Below are 27844 nucleotides of genomic sequence, written 5' to 3'. Positions count from 1 at the left end.
GGTTAACAACCACAGTAGTTGTTTCTATAAAAGGCTTTCTATTACATTTGAAAATACAGGTAGAACAGAAATGGGTCTGTGATTCGACACGTTATTTTTTGTCCCAATTTTTGAAAGGTGCTAAATTGAAAGATTAGGTTAACGATGTATGCTAGTACAGGTGATACATGAACGACATGCTTCACGGAATGAATTTGAAAACCGTCTACATCGCAACACCTGCTATTATTTAGGGACGTATAGTCACCAAAAACGGAAATGCACTTTTGCCTATTTGCTTACCCATGAATCCCGCAAAGCTATGGTCTTGCGAGCTCTCCCCATTAGAGGTAAAGAATTTGAAGTTTACTCACAATCGAAAACATACAACATTCATTTATCAAATGGTTGAATGGGAAAGGGTGATGAAAAAGCAACTGAATGCCTGACAGAGCACCGACCCCTGCCCTCGCCACAACAATGCACAACACTCAGTAATTGCGGATAGTACATATATGTACATATAAAGCATAAATATGCAAAGTAAGAATACATCAATACAATACACTGTCAAAACACAATAATTACATAGCTTAAAGCATAAATACACAAATTTGATACAGTAGAAATACATTAGGTGCAGATCTACAGCAAAAAAGTAAAACAAAAAGCGAGAGGAAGAAATAATCAAACACTCTACAGAAAAAAACATTTAGGAGTAAAAAAAACATCGTTATAAACATCAGTGAAACAAGTGAAACTTTGCAAATAAGTGAACAGGAATATGCGTGCCTTGCAAAAATTGAGACACATGTAATAAAATAAAGTACATGAGGTATGCAAATTTATACAAAACAATGGCCCCGTATGTGCATGTTACACTGCAAATGTTGTCGAAAGACGATAGTCTTGCATCTGGAAAGAGTGAAAAAAACGTTCATTTGATGTGCTGTGCAAGAAAATGAATGAATGGTATTTTGGAGGTGCTGCGTTAAGAGTGCCTCGAGCGTGCAGCAGAGACGAACGAGCGCATCCAGTCACGTCACACGTGACACATGAGCGCCATCTGGCAGTTATCTTGGAAAACGAAGCACACGCGCGGCGTGCGCACCCGTCTCAGAGGTGATAAGGCGTAGAATGCAAGGTAACGGGTAGGTGCCACCACTGTGTCATCTTAGCAAAGCGTTAGAAACACTCGTTTTTCGTGCAAGCGTCGCATGGTCAGCGCAGCGTGATTAGCACTACGGTCCTTAGAATTGCTTATGTATGTCTTGTCTAGTAAAAGATATACACACAAAATATCGAAGTGTTGTTATGGTGCCTCAGATATGCACAATAATTGCTTTTTAATTGACAATCGCACGAGTATGAACGCTGAACCTTGAGTAATATTGGTGGGCGCTATGGATGGGGTGGGTGGGCCATTCGGGGTATCGGCCGGTCACTCCATTGCCTTTTAAGGTGTCGTTAAAGGCAAACAAACGGACAAATGAACAGACAGGTAGACCAAATTTTTTGCGTCGCAGCTCCCCAAGAAAGACTATAGTCTTTAAAATAAGAAAGAAAAAAAAAAATAGACGTATCATGCTTGAAGCGTCAGTAGATAATCATGCATCTTTTTTTGAGAATTACTGATGATCAACAACTGAAGGCTTTAGGAAAGTTATCACCAATATCACCAGTGAGGACTTGGTTGTCTACAGTAAGTTTAATCGTGTATGTGTCGTCATTTGAAGACTGATGGAGCAACATGCTTAACCTGTTCCAGATGGCTCCAGATGTTTTAGTTTTTTCAGGGCTGAAAAGGCCACTAAAATATTGAAACTTGTTTTTACTTTATAGATAATTTGTAGTATTTTTGTGTTTTTTAAACGACTCGAAGTATTGTTTTTTTCTTGATTTTACGAATTGCTGATAAAGTTCATTTTTTACTTCAATAGCTTTCAGGCACTTCGATGTAATCCAAGGCTTTCTTGCCTTGCGCGGTCGCCCTCATTGTAAAGCACTTGTCATAGGCTTTGATAAAACTTTTGATGAATGATGAAAGCATTATATAATGTGTCAGCATCAGTATCACAGAAAACGAAGTCCCATTAGATCTTCCATATATATTCAATGAACATATAAAGTGTGCTAGCGAATATGTACCAGTATAGTCTAGGCAGTGGTTCAGCATCCCTAAGTTTAGGTTCCCTTTGTCTAAAAATGGAATAAACACGTAAATGGACGCGGATGTGTGTCTTAAGGACATCAGAGCAAATAGGCATACTGGTAATATTTGTTATAATGACGTAAATAACTGTTCAGGAATGGGCACAAAATCAAGTGGGGTGTTTTATGACATTCGTAAATGCATTCGATTTCATGATATCACAAAGATGAAGCCAGTGGGCGCTGATAGTTAGCATATTAATGTTTAGCTCACTTCGGATAGTAAGGTTATAATTATTTTTATAGGCTTATGACAGAAAAGTGTCTAGAAACAAAAGAAAAGTGGACATGTTGCATTGAGGGGAGGGGGGGGGGACAGTGTACTACAGGGAAGATACTCGAAGAAAACTTCACAGTCAGAATCTCGTAATCATCAGTAACCACGAAAGAGCTTCAACTATTTCACACTAAAACACACCTTTCACTAAAAGCATACTCACACCACCTAATTTATAGTTGCGGTTCAAGAAATAAGTGACATAACTAGGTATATGACAAACTTCCGATTCATGGTGGTACCACATTTCAGTAACCATGATGACGTCAAAGAAAAATTCAAATGATTCAAGCAGTATCACTATCTCATCTGCTTTGTTTCTAGCTGATTGTACATTAATATGAAGGAAGGAACTGGGGTTATTTTTACTAGATACCAATAAACTCAATTCGTATGGCGTTAAACAATCTACAGCCATTCTGATTTTGTTTTTTTTTTACTAAAAGATGAAATGCAACAAGTCTAGACCATTTTTTTCTACATCATTCTCAGTTGTAATCTGAAGCACCCTCGATTTCTCATCCCTTAAGGCAATAATTTTGCCACGTTTCCTCCAGGGAAATCGCCATTTCACTTTCAATTCACACGCAACAGTTTGTTCCAGTGGTTTTTTAACTGTGGGCAGATATACTCATTTAGGTAAAAAAAAAATGCTTTTCGGAAAACCAATATTGAATTGAATTATTGAATTGACTTAAGTTTATTGCGCAACAAGGTTGTGAGGAGACCTGGCAAAAAAGCTGCACTGAGCAGCTTTTCATACCAGCTGTCGTTAGGTGCAACTTTCTCACCTTTTTAGTAGTGTGTCGTGCTTAGACCAGTTTTTGAACTGTACAACAATATGAGGGCAAGACACATTCTAAAAAGCCACGCGATGGCATATATTTATGTCATCTTCCTTCACATATTCACCAATAACTTCACCAATCTTTTGAACAACCCTCGTCAACTGCTTACCTTCTATGACAGGAATGTTCTTCACTTAAATATTTTTATTTTGCGAATACTGTTTTAGGGTAGTAGTTTTAAGTTCATTGTTAATAATGAGTTGCTTAAGGGGGGGACGAGGGTCTTAATGTAGGACAAATTAAAAAATAAAATGCTGGCTTTTGAAAATTGCAATTTTACATATTTATACTATAAAAATTTATATTATGGCAAAATAACATTTCATTTTGTTAAAAGCTTAATATATGAAATCACATGTGTCTTTACGACTGGAAATGTAATTTTTTCGGCATTGTTATTTTTGTGAAGTGAATCTGCTTTATGGAAGTTTTGAGCAAATTTCTGTGAAGATATCGAAACAAACTTGGTACCATTCTCTTCCGCAGCACTTGAACTACAGGCTAAAGCTTTTTTTTTTCTCTCAACCTAGATAGAATTGTGATTATATCATAAATACCAGCTCATTTTTACTTTCCAAGTTTCAAAGTTATTTCTGATCAAAGAAATAACCCTTTTCACATCTAGTTTGATTAGCCTGTGGGATGAACCGTTTAGAGAAAACACGTAGTTTCGAAAAGTAACTTTTGTTATTGCGAGTTACCATAACGATCTGTAAGAATTTACCTAGTATAATGTGGAAATTTGTCATAACTTTTTTTCTAGATAAGATATTTGAAATATGTTCGCAAAATTGACATCTCCATTCAGTGGTTTGCAAGCATGGTAATTTTCATAACAGTAGGATAACAAATTTTTTGAAGACCTTCATTCCGCCTTAATTTGTCTGCATTCAGTTTTGATAGCATCATTTTGAGATTTTATCTCACCATTTTCTTTTTCCAGTCGTGACAACAAAGCCGATATTTTTTCAAACTTCGTATTAAAAAAGTCTAGACTTGTCTTTACTTCTTGTATCTCCTTACAGAGCTCTCTCTCTCTCTCTCTCTCGAGGGCTCCGTAAAGAAATACGAAAGTTCTGTGAAGCTCCACATCATAACCGACCCTACCAAATGGCCAGAAACACAGTACGCCTATCCCAAAAAGAAAAAGATGCAATACATCCCAGGTGAAGCAGATGCTCGATGACGTCATCCAAATGCTCCCAAAAGCTCATTCTCAGAATGGATTTCCTCTGCGAGCATGGAGCCGTTATTAACCTTCGCGACCTGTTTATACCATTTACTGAAGACCATATGCCCCGGCAAAAAGATACCACTGTGCAGACAACCACAACAGTTCAAATTGTTAACAACGCCATCGCACTCCCACTGTGAGCCAGCATGTTGGTAACTGTGGAGAGCGACTGTGATAACAAGAGTAGTGGTATCGCCGGAAATAACATTTCCGTGCTCCTGGCTCGGCAAATATCAGAGGACTCAGCTTTTGATCACGAATTTCAGCGGCAAGTACCAATACTTGGCAAAGCGAACAGCGATCACGAAGTTCGAAGCCATTGATGACGAAGCATGTTTTACTATAGCTCCAATAGCCCCTGCCACCGAATGTGACACTTCATTGGCCAGCACAGTTGACATGAATTGCCAGCTATCCTCTGCACAGCAGGAGCAGATGCCCATAATTTTACGCATGTATAGTGAATGTTTGGGTCTACTTCAAAAATCAAGCCGACCCCAACTGTGATGTTTCGCATTATAACGGACCCAACCAAACAGCCAGTATGATCACGCTTACCGCATGTCGCAAAAAGAACAAGAGGCGATACGCACTCAGGTGAACCAGATGTTCGACGATGACATCATCCAACCCTCGACAGCTCATGAGCGTTGCCTCTCCTACTTGTTAAAAAAAAGATAGCACTCTTCAATTTTGCGTGAATCACCGGAAGCTCAACAAAGTGACGAAGAAAGACATGTAACCTCTCTCATGCATAGATGACTCACTGGATCGACTTCTACATGCCCAATATTTTTCATCAATGTATTTGTGAAGCCGCTACTGGCATATTGAAGCTGATGACCGGAAATGAAAAAAAGCAGCATTCACAACTCCCAATGGCATCTACGAATTTAAAGTGCTACCATTTGGATTGTGCTCTGCGCTGGCGAAATTCCAAAGGATGATGGATACGGTGCTGTCAGGTCTGAAGTGGGAATCATGCTTTGTCTAGAGATTGTTGGGGTCTTTTCCCAAACATTTGAGCAACATCCACGGCGACATCAGTTTATCTTCGTCGCAATTCAATCATCAGGCCCATCACTAAAACTGGAAAGTGCCATGTAAGCTGGGAGGAACTAAAGTTTGTCAGTCATAATAACATTCGGTCAGACCTAAAGAAGACAATGGCTGTTGCTGCATTTTCCCCTGCCTTTAAACAAACGGGATGTGTGGCAATCTTTGGGTCTCTGTGCATATTAACTTCGCAAACATCGTCGAACCCCTTACTCGCTTAACGAAGAAGGATACTCCTTTTGCCTGCGGTCCAGAGCAAAGTGCCGCTTTTTCCGAGCTTCAGCAGTGCCTTCAGACTAAGGTAGAGCTGTGCGCCGCCACCTGGTTTCCTCGCGCTGCTTGGCGTCGCTGCTGCCGAAATTTTCAGGGCAGGCACGCTGCCGTCGCACCATAAAGGCGATGTGGCGCCAGCCCGCCACTATTTGTCATTTCTTTTTATATATATATCATCATGCCGCAGCGAATGCGCTAGCCCCGCACGGTAAAGTGGCACAACGTTGTACAATACTGAAGGTTCTGAACACACCGGTTGTCCCCGGTTTTACCAAAACGCCAAAGTCAGCGAGTGTTTTCACATCACAGTGTCCTCGGTAATCGAAAGCACACTGCTTAAGCCGATTGAGGAGGCCAGTTTCAGTGTAAAATTTCATAAAATACAAACCTAGAATGGAATCTGGAGCGAGTGTCTACGCGAGTAGAAGAACTTGTTGTTGGGCTAGTTGGTAGATCATTACAGGAAATTAATTTCAGCGTTAACAATCGACACAAACACACACACAGCGCTGCGCGTGTTTGATGCGCCTGGGTGTGTGTGTGTGTGTGTGTGTGTGTGCTCAAATTAACTTTTGAAACGTCTACGTTGGGCACGCGAGGCTGACTGAGCGGTGCTTCGACCACCATAGCTTGGAATAGAGAAACCAAGCCTCCAAAAAACACATGATGACAAGCTCTAGTTGTGCGGTTGTCTTATTGGTCTTCTTGTGTATGTGTTTTATGAAAGCTGGGTTTTTAGATTCCAAGCTATGTACCAACAGGCTAGACACCAGTCTCTCCAACCACAATGGGACTGATGAAAAGTAGAAGCTTCGTATCTGCTTCAGGTGGATTTCATTCTCGGCATTCGCGGTGGTCATTCATCGACAATAAAACAAAGTGTCATGAACTTATTCTTAATAAAGTATTGCTTCATTCTTCCAAATATAGAGCTGATTGCAGGAGCTCTGCGTGACCTTGATATTTACCCGAAACCGGGTCAAATTCTACCGAACTGGAGTATCATACAATGATCGGAATTATTTTTGAGATTCGGCGCTAGCAAATAATGAAGAATTTTTTGGAAATGGTGAAAATAAACACGAGTTTTGTACTCGGAACATGCATAATCAATTTATGGAAATAAAAATACCGCATAGAAAAGTAAGTAATAAACACATTCTTTTATACCAAGGGCAGGCACCTGTGCTCATGCGTATAAAGATCGTGAAAACAGTGGTTCATATACAATGGATCTCTCGCTCCGCTGTAAAGACCATTCAGTACAGAGCAGAAAAGATCTTTTTAATGCAGGGAGGTTCAGCGGATCATTCAGGGGCGTTCAGGTAGCTTCATCGTCATTTTGCCATCATTTCATCGCCACGTTAAGTGCGTCTAGGAAAGACGTAATTATACAGACAATAAAGTGAAATCTATGTAGTTTCCTTGGTATATTTCGGATTATATAATATTGGGGATCGGTGCATGAACGACACTTTGCCAAAACTATCAAATACCAACCATAAACATGCAATGCAGCCTAAATCAGACAAGCTAGCATGCTGTTACCACTTCAAAGAAGATACCATTTCCTTGCCCCGCTCCCCGACACGCACATATACGCACGCCTGTGAATACTGTAGGCCGTGTGAAGCTACAGCGCGCAGAATAAAAGAATCAAATTGAAACTGAAAACACCCACCGACAGTTCGCTAACTAACGCAATTTCATCCTAACTGTGTACTTCCCATCATTCCCACCATAGTTGAACGACCACGCCAACCGATTTTCCTCAAGGTTATAGTACGAATCTGTATGAACTTCAGCAAGCGACAGGAGCAAGAAAACATCACCGCCAAAGCACTTCGTATAAATGATTAACCAGCGAAAGCTGAAACGTGTGGTTTCGATGTTCAGCAGTAGGTTGAACCCGACGCTGCATTGAAGCCTTTTGAAATTATTGACTTCATAAGAAACTAGACATTGGTGAGTTCAATCCACCCCTTCCCGATGCGGCAGTGATGCTTCTTTCCCTAGCGGAAAGCACGCAAGGCTCTTTTTTATATCGGAGACTTCCATCCTGGCGATGGTGGTTTTCCCAGCGCTTATCAATTTTCTGCCAAAAAGGGCAACGGGCAGCGCAGGAAAATGAAGGTGGTTTCTATCGTCATACTCCGGAGCCATGAAACACCACCGACACTGGCGTGCTGCGCAGAACCGAAGCAGAATCTTGCAATACAGAGTTTTCCTCAAAGAGACAGTCTATATTTCCATGATATTGGTAAATATCTTTCTATTTTTCTCCATTCGAACGACTCTTTGCTCTCTTCTCCTCACTCTGTAGTTTAACCCCCCCCCCGATCACGCGCTACCGCTGGAGGTGAAAACACCGGCGCACCGCCGCCGACTATATTGGTACTGATGTACAGGTCTAGACTGAGCCCTTACTAGGGCGCTTTGATGAAGGTGCCACAACCGAACTGCACACTGAAGCAAGCAACGTCAGTCTTGGTGCAGTGCTTGTCCAATGGCAAGACAACGTCAAGCGTTTTATCACTTGTGCTAGTCGCAATCTGTCATCTACAAAAACCAACTACTCGGACACGAAAAAAGAGTGCCTTGCTGTTATTTGGGCGAAATCAAAAGTTCCGACCATATCTGTATAGCCGTCCGTGAGTTGTTACAGACCACCATGCTCTCTGTTAGCTGGCTAATCTCAAGGACCCATCAGGGCGCCTCGCGAGTTGTAGCTTGGGCTTTGAAGAATTTAATGTAACGGTCGTTACAAGTGTGACCGCGGACACACTGATGCCGATTGTCTTTCGCGCTCCATTGCAACAACTTCGAGGTATGATGATACTGATGGCCAGTTCCTTTGAACGGTCAGTGAATTTGAAATGGCCCAACAACAGCAGAACAATTAAGAGCTTGCACAATTTATTGAATACCTTAAAGGCCACAGCTCAAGTCCATCACGGGCATTTGCGCGTTCAAGGTCATTTTGTCTCCCCAACGACATCCTCTACAAAAAAGAACTTCGAACCTTATGCAATGGAACACCTGCTCATCGTTCCATCAGCAGTACGTGCTGATGTTTTATCTGCCTGCCATGGTGAGCCTTTGTCAGGCCGTTTGGGACTCCCGCATACCCTTGCCCGGATTCGTACTGCCTACTACTGGCCAAAGCTCAGGGAGGATGGAAGGCATTATGTTAAAACATGTAACGATTGCCAGTGCTGTAAAACCCCACCTGTGTGCTCCGCTGGTTTATTGAAGCCTATTGCACCACGATCACACCCGTTTGAACAAATTGGCATGGACTTCCTCGGGTGCTTTCCGAAGTCACAAAATGGCAACCGCTGGATCGTAGTCGCTAGTGACTATTTGACGAGGTATTATGGAACGAAAGTGCTACAATAAGGAACAGCCAATAAGATTGCGTAGTGTTTAATAAACAGCATTGTCCTCCGCCGCAGAGCACCAACAGTTGTCATCACTGACTGTGAAACAACCTTTACAGCCCAACTGATGCAAGACGTCATGAGGCTTACTGAAACTGCTCATCACAAAGCGACCACATACCATCCACAAACCAACGGTGTGATGAAGGGATTAAACAAGATGCTCGCTGACATGCTATCCATGTACATTGACCGTGATCACAAAAACGTGGATGAGGTTCTGCCATACGTAACATTTTTTTTTTTTTTAATTCAAGGTACCTTACAGGCCCCAGCTTTCAACTGAAGCATTGAAAGCTTCTATGAAGACGTGGAATCGGCAATGAGTAAGGTAAAAACACAGTATACTATAGTGATGGGCGACTTTAATGCAAAGGTAGGGAAGAAGCAGGCTGGAGACCAGGCCGTAGGAGATTATGGCCTCGGCACTAGAAACGCCAGAGGAGAGCTACTACTAGAATTCGCAGAATGCAATAATTTGCAGATTTTGAATACCTTCAACCGAAAACGAGAAAACCGCAAGTGGACATGGAGGAGCCCTAATGGCGAAAATAAGAACGAAATAGACTTTATAATGACCGCACACCCAGGAATCGTGCAGGATGTGGAAGTAGTTGGCAAGGTACGATGCAGTGACCATAGAATGGTACGGTCTCGAATTCGCCTAGACTTGAAGAAAGAACGACAGAAACTGATACGCAAGAAGCCAATCAATGAGCTAGCACTGAGAGGGAAAGTACAGGAATTCCGAGTGTCGCTGCAGAACAGGTACTCGGCTCTTAGCGAGGAAACCAACCTTAGCATAGATACAATGAATGATAATCTGACGAGTATCATTACGGAGTGTGCAGTGGAAGTTGGAGGCAGGGTAGTTAGACAGGACACTGGCAAGCTTTCCCAAGAAACGAAGAACCTAATTGAGAAGCGTCAAACCATGAAAGTTTCAAGTACAACAGGCGAAATAGAACTGGCAGAGCTTTCGAAGTTGATTAATAGACGTAAAGTTTGCAATGTAAGAAGGTATAACATGGAGAGAATTGAACACGCTCTGAAAAACGGAGGAAGCTTTAAAGCAGTGAAGAGGAAACTTGGGATAGGCAAAAGTAGGATGTATGCACTAAGGGACAAAGAAGGCAAAATAACTACCAATATGGATAGGATAGTTAAAATAGCGGAGGAGTTTTACAGAGATCTGTACAGTAGCCGGGACAACCACGACCTTAATACCATAAGAACTAGCAGTAACCCAGACGACACCCCACCAGTAATGATAGAAGAAGTCAGAAAAGCTTTGGAGAGCATGCAAAGAGGCAAAGCTGCTGGTGAGAATCAGGTAACATCAGATCTGCTGAAAGATGGAGGACAGATTGTGTTAGAAAAACTAGCCACCCTGTTTACGAGGTGTCTCCTGACGGGAAGGGTACCAGAGTCTTGGAAGAACGCTAACATCATCTTAATACATAAGAAAGGAGATGACGAGGACTTGAAGAATTACAGGCCGATCAGCTTGCTCTCTGTAGTGTACAAGCTATTTACAAAGGTAATTGCTAACAGAGTAAAGAAAACATTAGAATTCAATCAACCAAAGGAACAAGCAGGATTTCGAACAGGCTACTCAACAATTGACCACATTCATACTATCAATCAGGTAATAGAGAAATGCTCAGAGTATAACCAACCACTATACATAGCCTTCATATATTACGAGAAGGCGTTTGATTCAGTAGAAATATCAGCCGTCATGCAGACACTGCGGAATCAGGGCATAGATGAAGTATATATAAATATTCTGGAAGAAATCTACAGGGGATCAACTGCTACCATAGTGCTTCATAAAGAAAGCAACAGAATACCAATCAAGAAGGGTGTAAGGGAGGGGGACACAATCTCCCCAATGCTATTTACCACCTGCTTACAGGAGGTTTTCAGAAGCCTAGAATGGGAACAGTTAGGGATAAGAATTAATGGAGAATACCTTAGTAACCTGTGCTTCGCCGATGACATTGCATTGCTGAGTAACTCAGGGGACGAATTGCAACTCATGATTACGAAGTTACACAGGGAGAGCAGAAAGGTGGGTCTTAAAATTAATCTGCAGAAAACTAAAGTAATGTACAACAACCTCGGAAAGGAACAGCGCTTCGAGATAGGTAATAGTGCACTTGAAGTTGTAAAAGACTATGTCTACTTAGGGCAGGTAATAACCGCAGAGCCTAACCACGAGATTGAAGTAACTAGAAGAATAAGAATGGGATGGAGCCCATTCGGCAAGCACTCTCAAATTATGACAGGTAGATTGCCATTATCCCTTAAGAGGAAGGTATATAACAGCTGTATCTTGCCGGTACTTAGCTACGGAGCAGAAACCTGGAGACTCACAAAGAGGGTTCAGCTTAAATTGAGGACGACGCAGCGAGCAATGGAAAGAAAAATGGTAGGTGTAACCTTGAGAGACAAGAAGAGAGCGGAGTGGATTAGGGGACAAACGGGGGTTAAGGATATCATAGTTGAAATAAAGAAGAGGAAATGGACATGGGCCGGGCATGTAGCGAGTAGACAGGATAACCGCTGGTGATTAAGAGTAATTAACTGGATTCCCAGAGAAGGAAAATGGGTTAGGGGGAGACAAAAGGTTAGGTGGGCAGATGAAATTAAGAAGTTTGCGGGTATAAATTGGCAGCAGCAAGCACAGGACCGGGTTAACTGGCGGAACATGGGAGAGGCCTTTGTCCTGCAGTGGACGTAGACAGGCTGATGATGATGATGATGATGAGGGGCCCCAGGGGTGGGGACATTGCATAAGGGGGCGATACACTAGGTACATTCACATATACATGTGGAGTTGGCAAAAATACATAAGGAACGATACTATTGCAATAGAATAAACAGAAAGCATTATAAATAAATATATACATGTAAAGATGATGCACGCATGCAAAGAATAAGCGAAAGTGTGCATTTATTGAGCACAAGAACGGAGCGGTTACATGTCACAGCTGCAACAATCTTAAAATGAGTTCATGTTTTACAAAATAAAAACTAATACCATGCGCGATGAAGATAAAGAAAACAATACATTTCATAGCGGCAATACAGCGGGGTGAATAATAAAAGGGGATAGGTGGGATAACTGCCAGTCAGAAATAGCTCATCTAATGAAGCATACGAGAAATTTGCTTTGATGATGATGTAGGGCAAAAAAGTTCCCAAAATTTATCCTTGCGCTACGGAAAGGCATCTACTCGGTGAAGTTTGTGAAGTGGCTCGATAACATATGACGGAATGTTTCATGATTTGACTCGGCAGCAATGTAATCAGGCAAACCATTCCAGAGAATAATGGCACGTGGGTGTGCCGACTTGTTGATCACATTTGTAGAGCAGTATGTATGGGAAGCCGTTTGCTTACAACACTGCGATCTAAGAGAGTACAAGGTTCCCCCCTCTTTGGTTGCTTCATGGTCGAGAAACAATTATGATGCTGGTTGCCATGCTCTTACCTGAAATGACCGAAGTTACTACTGATGCACACGATTTTATCCGCCCTGCTGACGCAGCTTGCAAGCTTGCACTTGAGCGGACCGCATTGTCTTGCCATGTATGTTACGAGGGCCTGGCGAGCAGATGCCTAAATGAAAACTTACAAAAACCCGCCAATAATGTTTGTGATGGCAAAGATGGCTTCCTGGCATTACACGAGAGAACGTGTGGGTGCACTCCGCAGTTCGGAAGGATCACAGTTCTGGATAAGATTAAAGAAGAGCACGCCCGTATGATCAGCGAAGCTGCACAGATGGTGCGTGAAAAGATTGTGTGTATATAAGCAAGTCATCAATTGCACCATCAGACAGAGAGTTCTGCTTCTTGGAATGAGAGGGTCTCCGCAGTAAGCCACAATGATTGTTCATATTTTTAGTGGTTTCCTATCTTTTCATTGGTTATCCTGGCCATTTTTCACTGTTCCTCTCTTTTTCTTTTGACTGTTCGCTAGCCTATTTATAAGAGCTTTCTCATGTTAACTGTTTGCTCGCCTATTTATAGGAGCCTATTTATAAGAGAGAAAGAAGAGGAAAGCCAGGAGGTTAATCAGATATTGGCATTCGTTTTGCTACTCAGCACTGGTGCTGCTGAAATAAGGGGGAAAAAAGGCGGTTAAAATATCAGTTGGTAGTCTGCGCTTGTGCCGCCTGCTTCTTGTCAGAGTTCTTTTTTTTTTCGTGCTGTTATATTTAGTCAACTTTTAAAGGCGAAGCTTACGATTCTTCTAATATCCGCCTCTATTATTACATGTATACGGGCCCAGTTTCTATCTGAACAGCTGCTGATGGCTTCCTGCAACTAGTAACATGTTTGTTTTCGTATGCATATTCACGTTTTCTAGGCAAGCGACTTGTTTTTTTTTTTTTATCCGCGTTCAGAGTCCATCTGTAATTTACCGTGTTTTTTAAGAATATGCCATACTTCTGCGAGCCATACTGCAAGACAAGCACCAAGACAAAAAAGCTTGGTGTAAGCTAGCACGAGTTTCCAGCAGATAAAACTATCCGGCGAAGGTGGCTCAAAGCCGATCCAGCAAATCGAGCTTACGCAATCATCGACAGATGGTGCTGTACATGTTAAATATCCGCTATTACTACACACATAAATGCCACGAGCTGGTGCAAAGTATGAAAAGTAGCAGTGGCGCTATCTATTGACATGCAAGTAAAAATAGACCCCCTGCGCGGTGCTAATCTAGTTGCCAGAATGTTATCACGTTGCCGTGACGATGTTGCCAAAAGGAGCAGTTGGCATGTTGAGGACTTAACGCTTTATTTGTGCGACAAAAAATGACAAATTACAAGCAATGCGCGCTGTAGACTGATAGCAGCATTGTCTATGATACATCAGCGGTACGCATTGTCTCTCATACAGTAACCACCAAATCACTGACAGCACCAGCGTTAACGCTGGTGCTCTCGAATAAACTTATTTGAGCTACAATAATCACCAAGCTTCTTGAAAGCAGTGCAGTCTGTGCAGAGCGTTGTGAACAGTCTTTTCGGGTGAAAACCCCATACATAAAAATAAACAACACACAACAAGGCAATATTCTAGTTCAGAGGGTAAGGTTGGGATCTGCACATCAGCATCGGAATTGGATTATATGGCCAAACTGCAGCTGGCCATTTCTAGCTAAAATTAGAGCAGCTGAAAAAATTTCGAGGTTCTTCGGACATTTTTGAGCAGTGTGGCAGAATTTCTACTCATTTCACTGTTCACTCCGCTTGGTGCCATAGACACAGATCTTGTGCCCCTGGAGTAATCTGATAACAGATTTTATCTAGTACTGTTTATCTAGACTTACGAGCTAAAAATCGTGCTGAGACAGCGGTCTAGAACAGTCAAAAGACAAGCACAACAAACTCTAATTATCTCGGCTGCACCTGCATGCAGGCCCGGGAGAACTTACTACATCCATTACACAATCAATGCCATGTGATAGGCAAAACAGGCTGCGCACAAACCATTAACGGCACGTATACAAGCTATAATTCAGGAGCATCACTTTTTAATCATTTAAATCAAGTGGATTAAGTGCACAGAAAGGGCTTGTGAATGGTGCAAGTTGCTATAGGGAGACAAAAACATATCTGTCAAGTTCACTTTACCCACCCTTAAATGCACAGATGTGATCACTCAGGTTAATCGGAAGCCTGTGGCTCCTCTCTAGTATTGTAGCTTACAAGGTGGAGGGCGGTTGCTTTCAACCACATTCCCACGTTAAGTTCCGAATCCGGGACTAGCAAAAACTAGTGCTTTTCACTGTCTCATTCGTGATGTTGATGCAGAATGCCAATGAGGCACAGGAAGTGGTCAGCATAGAGACAAGTCATGTTTCAAAAAATGCCTAGAACATCGCTAAACATAGATGTAAAACAAGCTACTTACGGAACGATGTGGCACCGATTGAGTTCTGCGAGTGGGAGCCAGGCGCGAATACCTCCGACACGAATTGGCTCGTCGGATTGCAACGCCTTGACGACGGCCACACGGTACCGGTAACTGCGCCACATGGCCAAGTGCCGTGCGTGGAACCAGGCAGGCACCTGCAACACGTCGCGGATGCTGCGAAGCAAAACACTTGGTAGTTGGAATAGTATTAAAGACTACCCCCCAAAAATACAGAAAAACATTTTAAATATTACAAAAAACAAAAAGACACTGAGGCACGCTAAGGATTAGATTTTAGTGGTCTTTAATGCAAATCCTGCGCAACGAAAATGAAAATAAACATTTCAGAACAAAAAAAAGGAAAGACGCAAGGCATGCACAAAACGCGCAGCATAGTCGCAGCGTAAGTTGGAAAAGTGGCCTTCGTAAAGCGATTTTCATAGGCACAGTTGCGAGGTAACCACATTAAGCAAAATAGCGAAGTGGCCACTGCACGTTTTTAAGGCTATATATATATTAGCATACCTGCATACATTGTTTTTCACAAGGAGGAAAAAGTAACCCGAGGGCATGCTCATCAGCAACGTCAACGCAACAGATTGGTCAGAAAAAGGTCTGTGGCACGCGACCCGAACGGTCAAGAAAAATTCCAGAGGATGATCTGGCACTGTGCTGTGGTCTGAAGCTCCGAGCTGCGAAGATGTGGGAAACCAGCGTCGCTACGACAGGAGCAGCATAGGCGCCTGGTTCTAAATGATGTCAGCATGAGAGGCCCAGAAAGTGGCCGTTGACCTCGAAGGTGCTCCTGAGGGAGGCTGCCCAGACTTGCCGCACCCTTGCCCAGCTGTTCCTGGTGTACTTGCAGCTACCCCACATCGCGCTAGGACGGGAGCAGTCCACACCAGTCAGCAAAGTGGACACATCAGCAGGAGAGTCCATGACGAGCTAAGGCTAGCAAGGCTGAAGATTGAGAGGAGGACCGGCACACTGGCGATGAGGACGAGCAGTGCGTTTGGCGAGATCAATTGACGGAGAGCCCAAGAAGTGGACCAGCCCGTTAACTACAAACACTCGACTAAGTGTCGACACAGCAACAGGCAACGAGTCACAATGTGACGAACTGTAAGAACATTCAATTGCTGGCACCATATTGGCTTAAAGCTAGCGGCTAGCACTAGTAATGGATTTGGACCACGACCTACTGTACTCCCATGTGTACTCTTGACCTGCCCAGATAGCCCCTCTCCAGCGCCCACGTCTAGTTTGTACCTTCTGCTACTAGGCCCATTATCTACGAGCGGCGTGGCGCTAGCCAGGCCCTGTGCGCTGGCGTCACTTTCAGCATTTGTGCTCATATTTCAGCCAACAGAGCACTCATAGTACGTGATTATTATGCCCAAACAAAAAATATTTCAGAAATATATATACTAAAAGATTTAGAAATTGTTTGCAATAGCAGCACTACTTGAAAGTAGTGTTGCTATTTAAATCTGGTGATCGTTCATCCCCGCTTAATTATAGACCCACATCTTTAACTAGTGCCATATGTAAACTTTTGGAACACAATATACACTCACAGGTAATCTCCTATTCAGAGGAACACAATATCATTTTTAAATACCAGCATGGTTTTTGCAAGGGCTATTCATGCGAAACTCAACTTGCAGGATATACTCATGACTTGCACTCATCATTGGACGCCGGCATTCAAATTGATGCCATATTCTTTGATTTTTCAAAAGCATTTGATCGTGTCCCGCACCATCGGCTCTTACTAAAACTTAGGCAGCTTAATATTCACCCACTTGTTCTCGCCTGGCTGCAAGCCTTTCTTTCCAGTAGAAAACAATTCATGTCTGTCAATACTCTCCTTTTGTTGAAGCCTCATCTAGAGTTCCCCAAGGAAGTGTGATTGGTCCCTTACTTTTCCTTATTTATATTGCTACATGAATGCAAATTGAGATCCTAGGGGGCGACGCGCGGGTGTGCCTGACGAGAAAGACGAAGGGTGGTCTCCGCCCGGGGTCTGGTCTACCGGGCACGCTGCTGCTGCTGCTGGTTTGAAATATATTTCATCCACAGTCTCATCGATACGGCGTTTCTCTTCCGTAACATATTTGGTAAAGGTGGAACGTTCCCCATCCTCACCACGAAGCTTCGCAGTGGCCGCACCGTCCAGCCTACGGCCATGGCTTCTAATGATAACCCCCCTCACCGCCATCACTTGGAGCGCCAGCTACTACGTACCTTGCGATGCCCCACCGCCGTGATCCCGGTACGTTCTTCGCCCAGCCTGGCCTTGACGTCGACTACTGGCTCCGCATGTACGAGCGCGTTAGCCTGTCTCACCGATGGGACCCAACCATGATGCTCGCCAACGTAATCTTTTACTTGGATGGCACCCCGCATATATGGTTCGATACTCATGAGGCCGAGCTCACCAGCTGGGACATCTTCAAGGACCGACTACGCGACACCTTTGGGGACCCGTCCGGTCGACAAACGGCCGCACAACAAGAACTGGCCACCCGAGTACAGTCATCAACCGAGTCGTATGTCTCGTACATACAGGACATCACATCATCACATCACTTTATTTCCTTAAAGACCCCTCAAGGGGGTATTACATAAGGGGTGGGTATATGGTGTAGCCAGGTGATTTCACTTGGTAAGAAAGTTTGTTACTTTGTCCAAGAAGTTTGATGGATTAGTAATTGCTGCAATGGTGTGGGAAAGGCCATTCCAATCTGTTGCTGCTCGGGGGAAAAATGAACAGAAAAATGTGAGGGTGCGAGCACGTGGGCGTGACACTTGCAATTCATGTCCGCGGCGATGAGGTATGCGTGTAAGGTGAACAATGTATGGTAGAAGACAGAGATCACTGTAATAAAATTTGTGAAATAATGATAGCGTGGCAATACGATGACGAAGACAGAGATTAGATAAACCGGATTCCGCTTTCAGTGACGATACGCTAGCTCGGTAATAAAAAGTGGAATAAATTAATCTAGCAGCACCGTTTTGGACAGCTTCCAGGGCAGATGCGAGGTAGGATTTGCTCGTCCATATGCTCGCGTTGTGCCGCAAAGTGGACGAGCAAATGACGGAGAGTGACAAGGTGGACCACATACTGAAGGGCATCGCGGACGACACTTTCAACTTGCTCGTTACAACAACGTCACAATCGTCGATGTTATAATTAAGGAATGCCACCGCTTCGAAATGGCCAAAAACCGCCGAGTTAGGCAGTTTTTGGCCATTGGTTTTTGGCAATGCACCATGCCACGACCCGTACACTCTGCCCAGATCCCGCAATCCGACGGAGTGGAGAACAGCAGATAACAAGCCAATCTGCTTCTGCTGTCACCGAGTTGGCCATGTCTCCCGCTACTGCCGCAGCACTTGGACGCCCCCCCGTTGGAGCCAATTTTCTTCTTCTCCTCGGCCATACGCGGACCCCCGTCGGTATTCGCCCAGCCGTGAATACCCTGCTTCCGACGCACCTAACAGCCGCTCTACCGCGTGTTCACCGTCACCGTAACGCCGCCGTTCTCCGTCGCTCCAACCCTGCCACTATCCATCATCGACTAACTATGAATCTTCCCGGATGGAAAACTAGATTATGCAGCTCCTGGAGGTAGTGCTGCATAAAGTGCGACTGACCCACATCTTCCGTTGACGCTACCTATTAATAAGAACTTGCTGGAAGTGCATGTGGACGGTCTTTCTTAGACGGCTTTAGTTGACACTGGAGCTCAGATGTCTATAATGAGTGCTCGTCTGTGTCGCCGTCTCAAAAAAGTACTCACGCCTGCCGCAATACAAGCCGTCCGTGTCGCCGATGGTGGAACTGTAGCCGTAATTGGAATGTGTACCGCTCGCATTAGCCTTGCCGGCCGCCATGTTCCTGTTTTATTTACCGTGCTCGACAGTTGCCCTCATGACGTCATCTTCGGGATGGACTTCTTATCAACGCATTCTGATCTGATTGACTGTTCCGTCGGCACTCTCCGTTTAGAACTTCCTCTTCTCCTGAATTCTCACCCTGAACTTCCAAACAGCCTGTGCACCACTGACTTCTTCCGGATACCACCTAAAGCTCTCACATTCGTTGAATTGGCAACACCCTCTCCCATGCCCGATGGTGATTATATCGTGACGCCTATTCCTGATGTTTTCCTGGTGCGTGACATTACTATCCCACACAACGTCGTAACCGTGGCCTCTAACCGAACATATTTACCTGTTATCAATTTCGGTTTTATAAAACAAGTGCTACCTCAAAGAATATCCGTCGCCACGCTAAGACCCTTAATTGACGACCACGTCGCCTGTTTTGCGGCAGACGTATGTCCCAATCACCTATGTCACTCGCAGGATGACACTTGCCTGGATGCAACATTATGCTCCATGATCGCCCCGGACCTCGAACCTGAGAAGTCAGCCGCGCTCTGCCACCTTCTGGCTTCATACCGCGACATATTCGACATAGACAGCCGTCCACTAGGCCAGACTTCACTAGTCAAGCACCGCATTAACACAGGTGATTCTCATCCCATTCATCAGCGACCATACCGGGTGTCTGCCACCGAGCGTGAAGTAATTCAACAAGAAGTCGCCAAGATGTTAGCCAAGGGAATCATTGAGCCCTCTTCGAGCCCTTGGGCGTCCCCCGTTGTGCTCGTTAAAAAGAAAGATAGCATGTGGCGCTTCTGCGCGGATTACCGCCATCTGAATAGAATCACAAAAAAGGACGTTTACCCTTTACCCCGCATCGATGACGCTCTCGATTGTCTCCACTGCGCTCGATACTTTTCTTCAATAGACCTACGTTCCGGCTACTGGCAGATTGCTGTCGACGAAAAAGACCAAGAGAAGACTGCATTTGTAACTCCAGATGGCCTACATCAGTTCAAGGTTATGCCGTTTAGGCTATGCAACGCCCCAGCCACGTTCGAGCGCATGATGGACTCTCTGCTACAAGGGTTCAAATGGTCAACATGTCTCTGTTATCTTGACCATGTTGTAGTATATTCTCCAACATTTCAGACCCACCTTCAGCGTTTGTCAGCTATTCTCGACATATTCCGCACTGCAGGTCTTCAACTGAACTCGTCGAAGTGCCACTTCGGACACCGGCAAATTACAGTGTTGAGTCACCTTGTCGACGCATCTGCTGTGCAGCCCGACCCAGAGAAAATTCGTGAAGGCACGAGTTTTCCTGTACCCCGGTCAGTCAAAGATGTCTGGAGTTTTGTAGGACTTTGTTCCTACTTTAAAAGGTGTGTGAAAGGTTTCGCAACCATCGCTGGACCTCTCACTGAGCTTCTGAAGAAAGACGTCACGTTTACGTCGGGTACCGACCAAGCTGTTGTTTTTTCTCATCTAACGACTCTGACGACTCCACCTATGTTGGCTCACTTTGACCCGTCCGCTCTGACAGAAGTCCAAACCGATGCTAGTGGTCACGGGATTGGAGCCGTCCTAGCCCAACGCCAACGGGGACATGACCGAGTTGTTGCCTACGCTCGCCGCCTCCTCACAGCTGCTGAGCACAACTATTCCATTACAGAGCGTGACTGTCTCGCTCTTGTTTGGGCAGTCTCAAAGTTCTGTCCACATTTATATGGCACAAATTTCTCAGTAGTAACTGACCACCATGCGCTATGTTGCCTTACCTCACTGAAGGATCCTACTGGCCGGCTCGGGCGCTGGGCTCTGTGACTGCAAGAGTATACCTACATGGTGACGTACAAGTCCGGACGCCTACATCAGGATGCAGACTGTCTGTCCCACTACCCAGTTGCTGAGTCGAGCACTGTACTTGACACCGACACTGGCCCTTGTGTCTTTTCTCTTTCACAAATGACATGCATCGGTGGCGAGCAGCGCCATGATGCGTCCTTGCGTTCTATCATTGAGCGCCTCGAATCAGCATCTTCCAATCAGTCCCATAGCTCGTTAATGCTCCACAATGGTGTATTATACCGCCTAAGTTTTGAGCCGGATGGACTAGCTCTGCTGCTTGTCATTCCGAAACACCTTCGCTCGGAAGTTCTACATGAACTTCATCACCTTCCGACTGCTAATCATCTTGGTGTGTCACGCACTTACGACCGAATACGCCGACGATTCTTTTGGCCAGGGCTTGCATGCTCAGTCAGAAGATAGGTTGCGGCTTGTGAGAAATGTCAGCACGGCAAAACGCCATCGACACTTCCCACCGGACGCCTTCAACCACTTGACATTTCGTCAGAACCATTCTTTCGCGTTGGCTTGGACCTACTTGGCCCTTTCCCCTCGTCTTCTTTGGGTAACAAGTGGATAGCTGTTGCCACCGACTACGCCACGCGTTATGCCATCACACGAGCTCTTCCAACAAGCTGCGCCACAGACGTCGCCGACTTCCTCCTCAAGGACGAATTTCGCAACACAGAGCCCCACGGAGCCCCACGGCAGCTGCTTACAGACCGTGGCCGCACCTTTTTGTCGAAGGTGATAGCCGACATCTTGCAGTCCTGTCAAACGAGACACAAGCTGACTACGTCATATCATCCGCAAACCGATAAACTCAAGGAGCGTCTAAATCGAAATCTTACAGACATGCTCGCTAAGTATGTTTCTACTAACCACACCGACTGGGATCTTGCATTGCCGTACGTGATATTTGCCTATAATTCTTCGCGCCATGACACTGCCGGTTACTCTCCATTTTTTCTGCTGTTTGGCCGAGAACCAACATTGCCTCTAGACACCGTCATACCATCCACTGCGCGGCCGACCAATGATTATGCCATGGACGCTATCATTCGGGCTGCTCACGCACGCGAAATCACCCGTACTCGCCTTCTGACCTCTCAAGTGAAGCAACGGGGTCTGTATCACCAGCGACACCGCGTCGTACACTTTCTACCCGGTTCTTTGGTCCTGCTCTGGTCTCCGACCCGTGAAGTTGGCTTGTCAGAAAAACTGCTTACTCGCTACACAGGTCCATACCAAGTCCTTCATGTGGTTACCCCTGTGACATATGAAATTGGTCCCGTCACCCCATCGCCTTCATGTGCCCAACAGGCTACCGATATTGTACATGTTGTGCGCTTGAAGCCCTACCACTCTCCTAGTGACGTTGACATTTAGATGCGCCGAGATGGCGCTTCTGCCGCCGGGGATTATGCTACATGAATGCAAATTGAGATTCTAGGGGGCGACGCGCGGGTGTGCCTGACGAGGAAGACGAAGGGTGGTCTCCGCTCGGTGTCTGGTCTACCGGGCACGCTGCTGCTGCTGGTTTGAAATATATTTCGTCCACAGCCTCGTCGATACAGCGTCTCTCTTCCGTAACAATATTAATGATTTACCCTCCTCAGTCAATTCTAAAGTTAGGCTATTCGCTGATGATTGTGTCATTTACCATACCATTTCATCTGAAACTAATCGACAATCTCTACAATCTGATCTTGTCTCTTTAACTACGTGGTGCACAGCATGGCAAATGACACTAAATCCTTCAAAGACTAAGCTAATCTGTTTTACTAAATAAGCGTCTCGTATTCCAACGTCTTACTTGCTAAATAATACTTCAGTGGAGCTTACGACCTCTTATAAATACCTTGGGGTTAGCATTCGGTCTGACCTGTCATGGCATCACCACATGAACGTCACCCTTGCTTCAGCAAATTGCTCGCTTGGGTTCCTTAAACGTAACTTGCAACACACCCCCTTGCACTTGCGTAAACTGGCTTATATCACCCTCATTCGTCCTAAAATAGAATATGCGTCGACCATTTGGGATCACGATCAAGACAACATTATTAAAAACATCAAAGCCCTGCAGAACCGTGCTGTACGCTTTATATTTTTTATTATTCATGTCACACCAGCATCACTTCATTGAAACTTCATGCCGAACTGGAAGTCTTATCACGTCGCCGTAAAATTGCTCGCTTATCACTACTACATAAGCTCTACCATCACACATTACTTCACGGGAACTTCTTGAGGCCACCCCCTGCCATCTTTCCGCTTCCTGATCATCCCTTTAAAATCGAACACTTCTCTTGTCGCACATTTCATTATGCTTAATCCTTCATAACGCGCACAATAACCGAGTGGAATAACTTACCATCAAACATTGCAACCGTCCCCGATATCACTGTATTTCAGAACCTACTAAACATGAGTGCAAACGTCTGAACCTTTTGCGGTATTTCCCCCCTCTTTCTTCTGCAAACCGTGTTTTCTGTATAATCTGCGTAGGGTCATGATTCGCGTTATTTTTTGCTGTGTTTGCTTAATTCAGTATTTCTTACGTGCTATTGGTGATGTTGTCATTCCTTTATGTTTTAATGACACGTGTGCTTGTAGTAAGCTAGATTGCGTTTTATTGTACTCTTGTGACTCTATTTCCTTCCTTGCTCAGATCAGTTTTAAAATATTTTTATAGTTTCATTACTGTTTGGCTCATATTATTTATTCTGATTATTTAAGACTGTGTGGTAAGAATATTGACCTTATATTTACTCTAATCTATTTAGCAGCTGTATATAGTTTAGCTTGCGTATTTTCTGGCCCAATTAATCATTTCATGTGCCTGTATGTGTTATAGCCCCCCCCCCTATGTAATACCCTCCAGTGAGAGGGCCCTTAGGAGTATTCTGAATAAATAAATAAATAAATAAACAAATGAATGGATCTGACACTAATAGGCTGTCCTACACTCCGTAAGTCTTCGAGTTGTCATGTTTGTCAGACAGTGTGCAATAAACATTTTACCACACCGAATAGCTTACTTGGCCAGCCATCTAAGTTTCCAGAAATAGTCACATATATGCTGGCAGTTCGTTGCAGAATGCAGGCATTCTGACTCCAGTACCGTCCAAACAGCCGTGAAGTAGCAGACGAACAGATTAAAGGTAGCACCATCAACGGTGTGTGGTTGAACGAGAACGGGGACACGCGCTTCCATAAGAATCCTGCCATCTGGATAGGTCAAGAGTAGGTCATTATTTGGACTGAGCTACAGTCAGTTTGAGTGTGCTCATGTACACGGGTTGTTATTGTGTGAGCAATGGGGCACGTAGACAAGGCAAAAATATAGCGAAAAGGACTTTAATAAACAGGAGCTTAATAAACAGTCGTGGTGCACACGGGCCTAGGAATAACACTAACAAATCGCGTCTCGGCTAGCTCAACAAGGAGCACAAGGCTTGCAGATAATGTGTAGTCTCACATTCAACCCCTCTTTTTTTGTAAAATGGTCGATGGGCTTTTGAGATCACACCCCACCAAGGTTTTTTTTTTTTTTTTCACCCAGTCTAGTAGCAATCAAAACAGCAATATCTTCCCAGAATATTACAAAGATGTGGTCCTTCTTAAACTCTTCACCTTTGTCTGACGTTTGGCCTTTCTACGTGCTTTGATATTCTCCCGACATTTCTGTTGGCGCTCAATCTGACGTTGTTCGAGTTGCTGAGTGCGTGAATCCCACTTCCTGTGCCTCTTCTGCTGCCTCTTCTCGCACCGTTTCAGCGATGACGTCATCAAAATATGGTCACCTCTGAACTTGATCTCCCTTTTCTTGTCCAGAGCCCAGTGACCTTTCCGCTTCTCCTGAGCCCCTTTCGCACAGCACATTTAACATTCCTTAAGGTGCTTCACCTTTTATGCCTTCAACTCCAGTTGCCGGACAACCTCCTCCTCCTTTTCAGCCTTGGACCATGCATCTGTACCAGCTGACGAGTCAGTCAGTTCAAGCTTACTGTAGACAATGTGGTTGTCACGGTAAAAGGCAACTACAGCCTGGCGTGCCTTTCCCAATTTCGTGTTTTTCGCAATGGCAACGCTGCCTTGAGTTGGCTTGTGTCACTTGTTTTTGCGTGGCTTAGCAGCTGGCGTCATGGCTTCTTTCCCTGCCTTGGGCACCGGGCACACCACCTGCTGGTTCCTCATCTTGGAGAGCCTCAATCTTACAGCTAAGATGCTGTCGGGGCTCATCCAGAGAACTGACACATTTTAGTACGGCCGAGTGCATGCCTGCATTGTTTTCCTTTTGCTTCTTCGTTTTCAATTCATTGGCTTGCCGTGGCTGGCTAACTCTCTGGCAATGTCCCGAGTCCAGCCGTCCCGTCTAGACGTTTTAGTCCTTAGCATGAAGCTCTTGACATTGGCATTGAATGAAATTGTCATCTTTGCTGTATCTATGCAGGTGACATGTGTATGATGATAGATCTGGCAAAAGATCAGTAGAGTGGTCAGCACCTTTGTAAAGCCCCAAGTCATTGTCCTCAGCGGCAAAGACGTCGACATGCTGGTGCAATACGTGTTGAACTGCAGTAACTTCTTGTTGTAACTGAGGACTTACGTGGGCATCACGTAGCTGCGGCCGTGGCAATTTCAATGTGGTATCACTCGAGTAAAGTTGCGCCGCGTTTCGTTCATGTGGCATCACATTAGGTAACCCTGCATTTCATTTGAGAAATAGCCATGTTGGCTGGGGTTTGTGCGGTGACAGAGAAAACGGCGAACAGGCTGTAAAAGACGTTTCTTGTATAAAAAAAAAGGTGTAGAGCTAATGAACAGCACAACAGCATTACACATTCATGGCAGCGGCTTCTGCAGGCATCGCAGGACAACACCCCAGCTGGGATGGCAAAATTCTGTTGGATGAGGTGGCCGAACAATCAGCTCAACATGAGTGGCTTCAAACCAGTCCTCTTCTATAATCAAAGGCAAGAGGTCTCTAGCCAGAACTAGAGCCTCAAGCACTGCAGAAGTAGGCCCCACAGTGATGCGAGTACATATTGTACCAACTGGCATGACAGCACCACCACCTATAACAGATATGAGAGGCTTAGACCATGATAACACGTTTTACAATCCAACAACACTCAGCAAGAGCATTGTGCGTTTGTAACCACTGTCTGGAAACACATCAACAGGGCCTACAAGTGGAATGTAGGCTTGAATTACGGCGCACTGCATTAATGGTTTTTCGAGTGGCTCTGAAGCTTGAGAGCACGCCATGGAAGGAAGACTCATTTGCTGGCTCTGAGCATTGCATCTGGAATAAAGGCACTTGGATGCAAGATGGCCAGCCTACAGACAATGATAGTACGTGGCCTTGCTTAGGTCATCCCCAGGGCGATAAGCAGGTTTACCGTTTCAAGAGCTGATTGCACAGTAACGACTGCCTTGCTCTTCTAATGATAATGAGGAAATGCTACACGAGACTGTTGACTGAGCCGGATCGATTGGTGACGAAGATCGGTCGTTCATTTTACCAATCTGCTGCACAGGTATGGAAGGCACTCGTGTCGTTGATGTTCTGGCTGCAATAGGCGGCTGACTTGGGAAAACAGAGGCATGCTCTAAAGTTCGATCGAGTTGGGTGACGATGGTAAAAATGCACTCACAGTTGGTGGCCATTGTGCAGCGATGGTTGTTGCTAAGGAAGTGTGCTTTGTGCACACCCTGTTGTGCACACTGAATGCACTGAGGATCTGTCAGTTGGACGGGACATCTTGAAATTACGCACAGTTTTACCAACGAGTAGTCAACGAGACTCTCACTGGGTGACTAGACGCGTCTGGTGACTATGAGCTGCCACTGCAAAAGTGTAGGCTTGTTCCCAAACTGGTTCTCGAACGCAGCTTTGAAATTCCCTGTGTCCAACTGGTTTCCTGCCACGCTTTCTCAATTTGCAGCATGGCCATGGAGCTTACCAAGCATCACGGCTAGGAGAGTAGACGGTGTCCATGACGCCAAGCCTTGAGTACGCTAATGTTCTTCAAGCCACTGGTGAACTGAAATGCTACCGTCACCACTAAAGGTTGGCAGCGAAGCCCAAAGGCCGGGCAACGTAGTGACTTGAACTGGAAACATTGGCCGTTGTGACATCAAAAAATGCTGTAGTAGGTCATTCAGCACTTGCGTACTTAAAACCGACTGCTCAGCTGTTGAGTCGGACTTACCAGACGGTTGACAGTTCCGGGCGATGTCATGAAGCAAGCGCTCAATCATGTTTTACTGCGAGCCAGTCGTCTCCAAACTACGGCGCGAAAGTTTTTGGTGTATGAAGTCCGCTGTGAACCCATCGAGGTTTTCCACAGTGGCCTCATTCCAGTTTATAAGCAGCATTGCGGTCGATGGACGGTCGGGCGATTTCGAAGAAGGCTTAACGCAGGCAAAGGCGGAGATGTGGGCCGCTGGTACCAACCACCAACTCACACGAAATAAACGAGAGGCTCTAGCTTCCGCTGCATAGTTGTTCGACGACTGCGCCAAATGTGAGGACTCGACAACATAGACAAAGTAATGATATGGCAAAAAGGACTTTAATAAACAGGAGCTACGGCATCAATAGAGTCGTAGTGCACGTGCGCCTAGGAGCAACACTACAAAACAGCGTCTCGACTAGCTCAACATGGAGCACAAGGCTGCCAGATTACGTGTAGTCTCACAGATAGATAGATATCTGGGGTTTAACGTCCCAAAACCACCATATAATATGAGAGACGCCGTAGTGGAGGGCTCCGAAAATTTCGACCACCTGGGGTTCTTTAACGTGCACCCAAATCTGAGCACACGGGCCTACA

At 44.9% G+C, this 27844-nt stretch overlaps 1 protein-coding gene across 2 annotated transcripts in view; it reads right to left on the bottom strand.

The window, feature by feature from the left end:
• Positions 1-27844, bottom strand: part of LOC119168092 (tRNA pseudouridine synthase-like 1) — a 219908-nt gene that overhangs the window by 121385 nt on the left and 70679 nt on the right. For both annotated transcript variants that reach the window (XR_005109425.2, XM_037419513.2), the window contains exon 4: positions 15249-15425. Coding sequence is in view for 1 of the 2 variants with exons in the window: in XM_037419513.2 (XP_037275410.1) it covers positions 15249-15425 (177 nt within the window). In the remaining variant the exon portion in view is untranslated. The remainder of the gene's footprint in view (positions 1-15248; positions 15426-27844) is intronic.

Source organism: Rhipicephalus microplus, chromosome 3 (assembly GCF_043290135.1).
Source record: "Rhipicephalus microplus isolate Deutch F79 chromosome 3, USDA_Rmic, whole genome shotgun sequence".
NCBI classification, from domain to species: domain Eukaryota; kingdom Metazoa; phylum Arthropoda; class Arachnida; order Ixodida; family Ixodidae; genus Rhipicephalus; species Rhipicephalus microplus.
The sequence above is the reverse complement of the archived record's forward strand: the minus strand, read 5'-3'. Positions and strand labels throughout refer to the sequence as shown.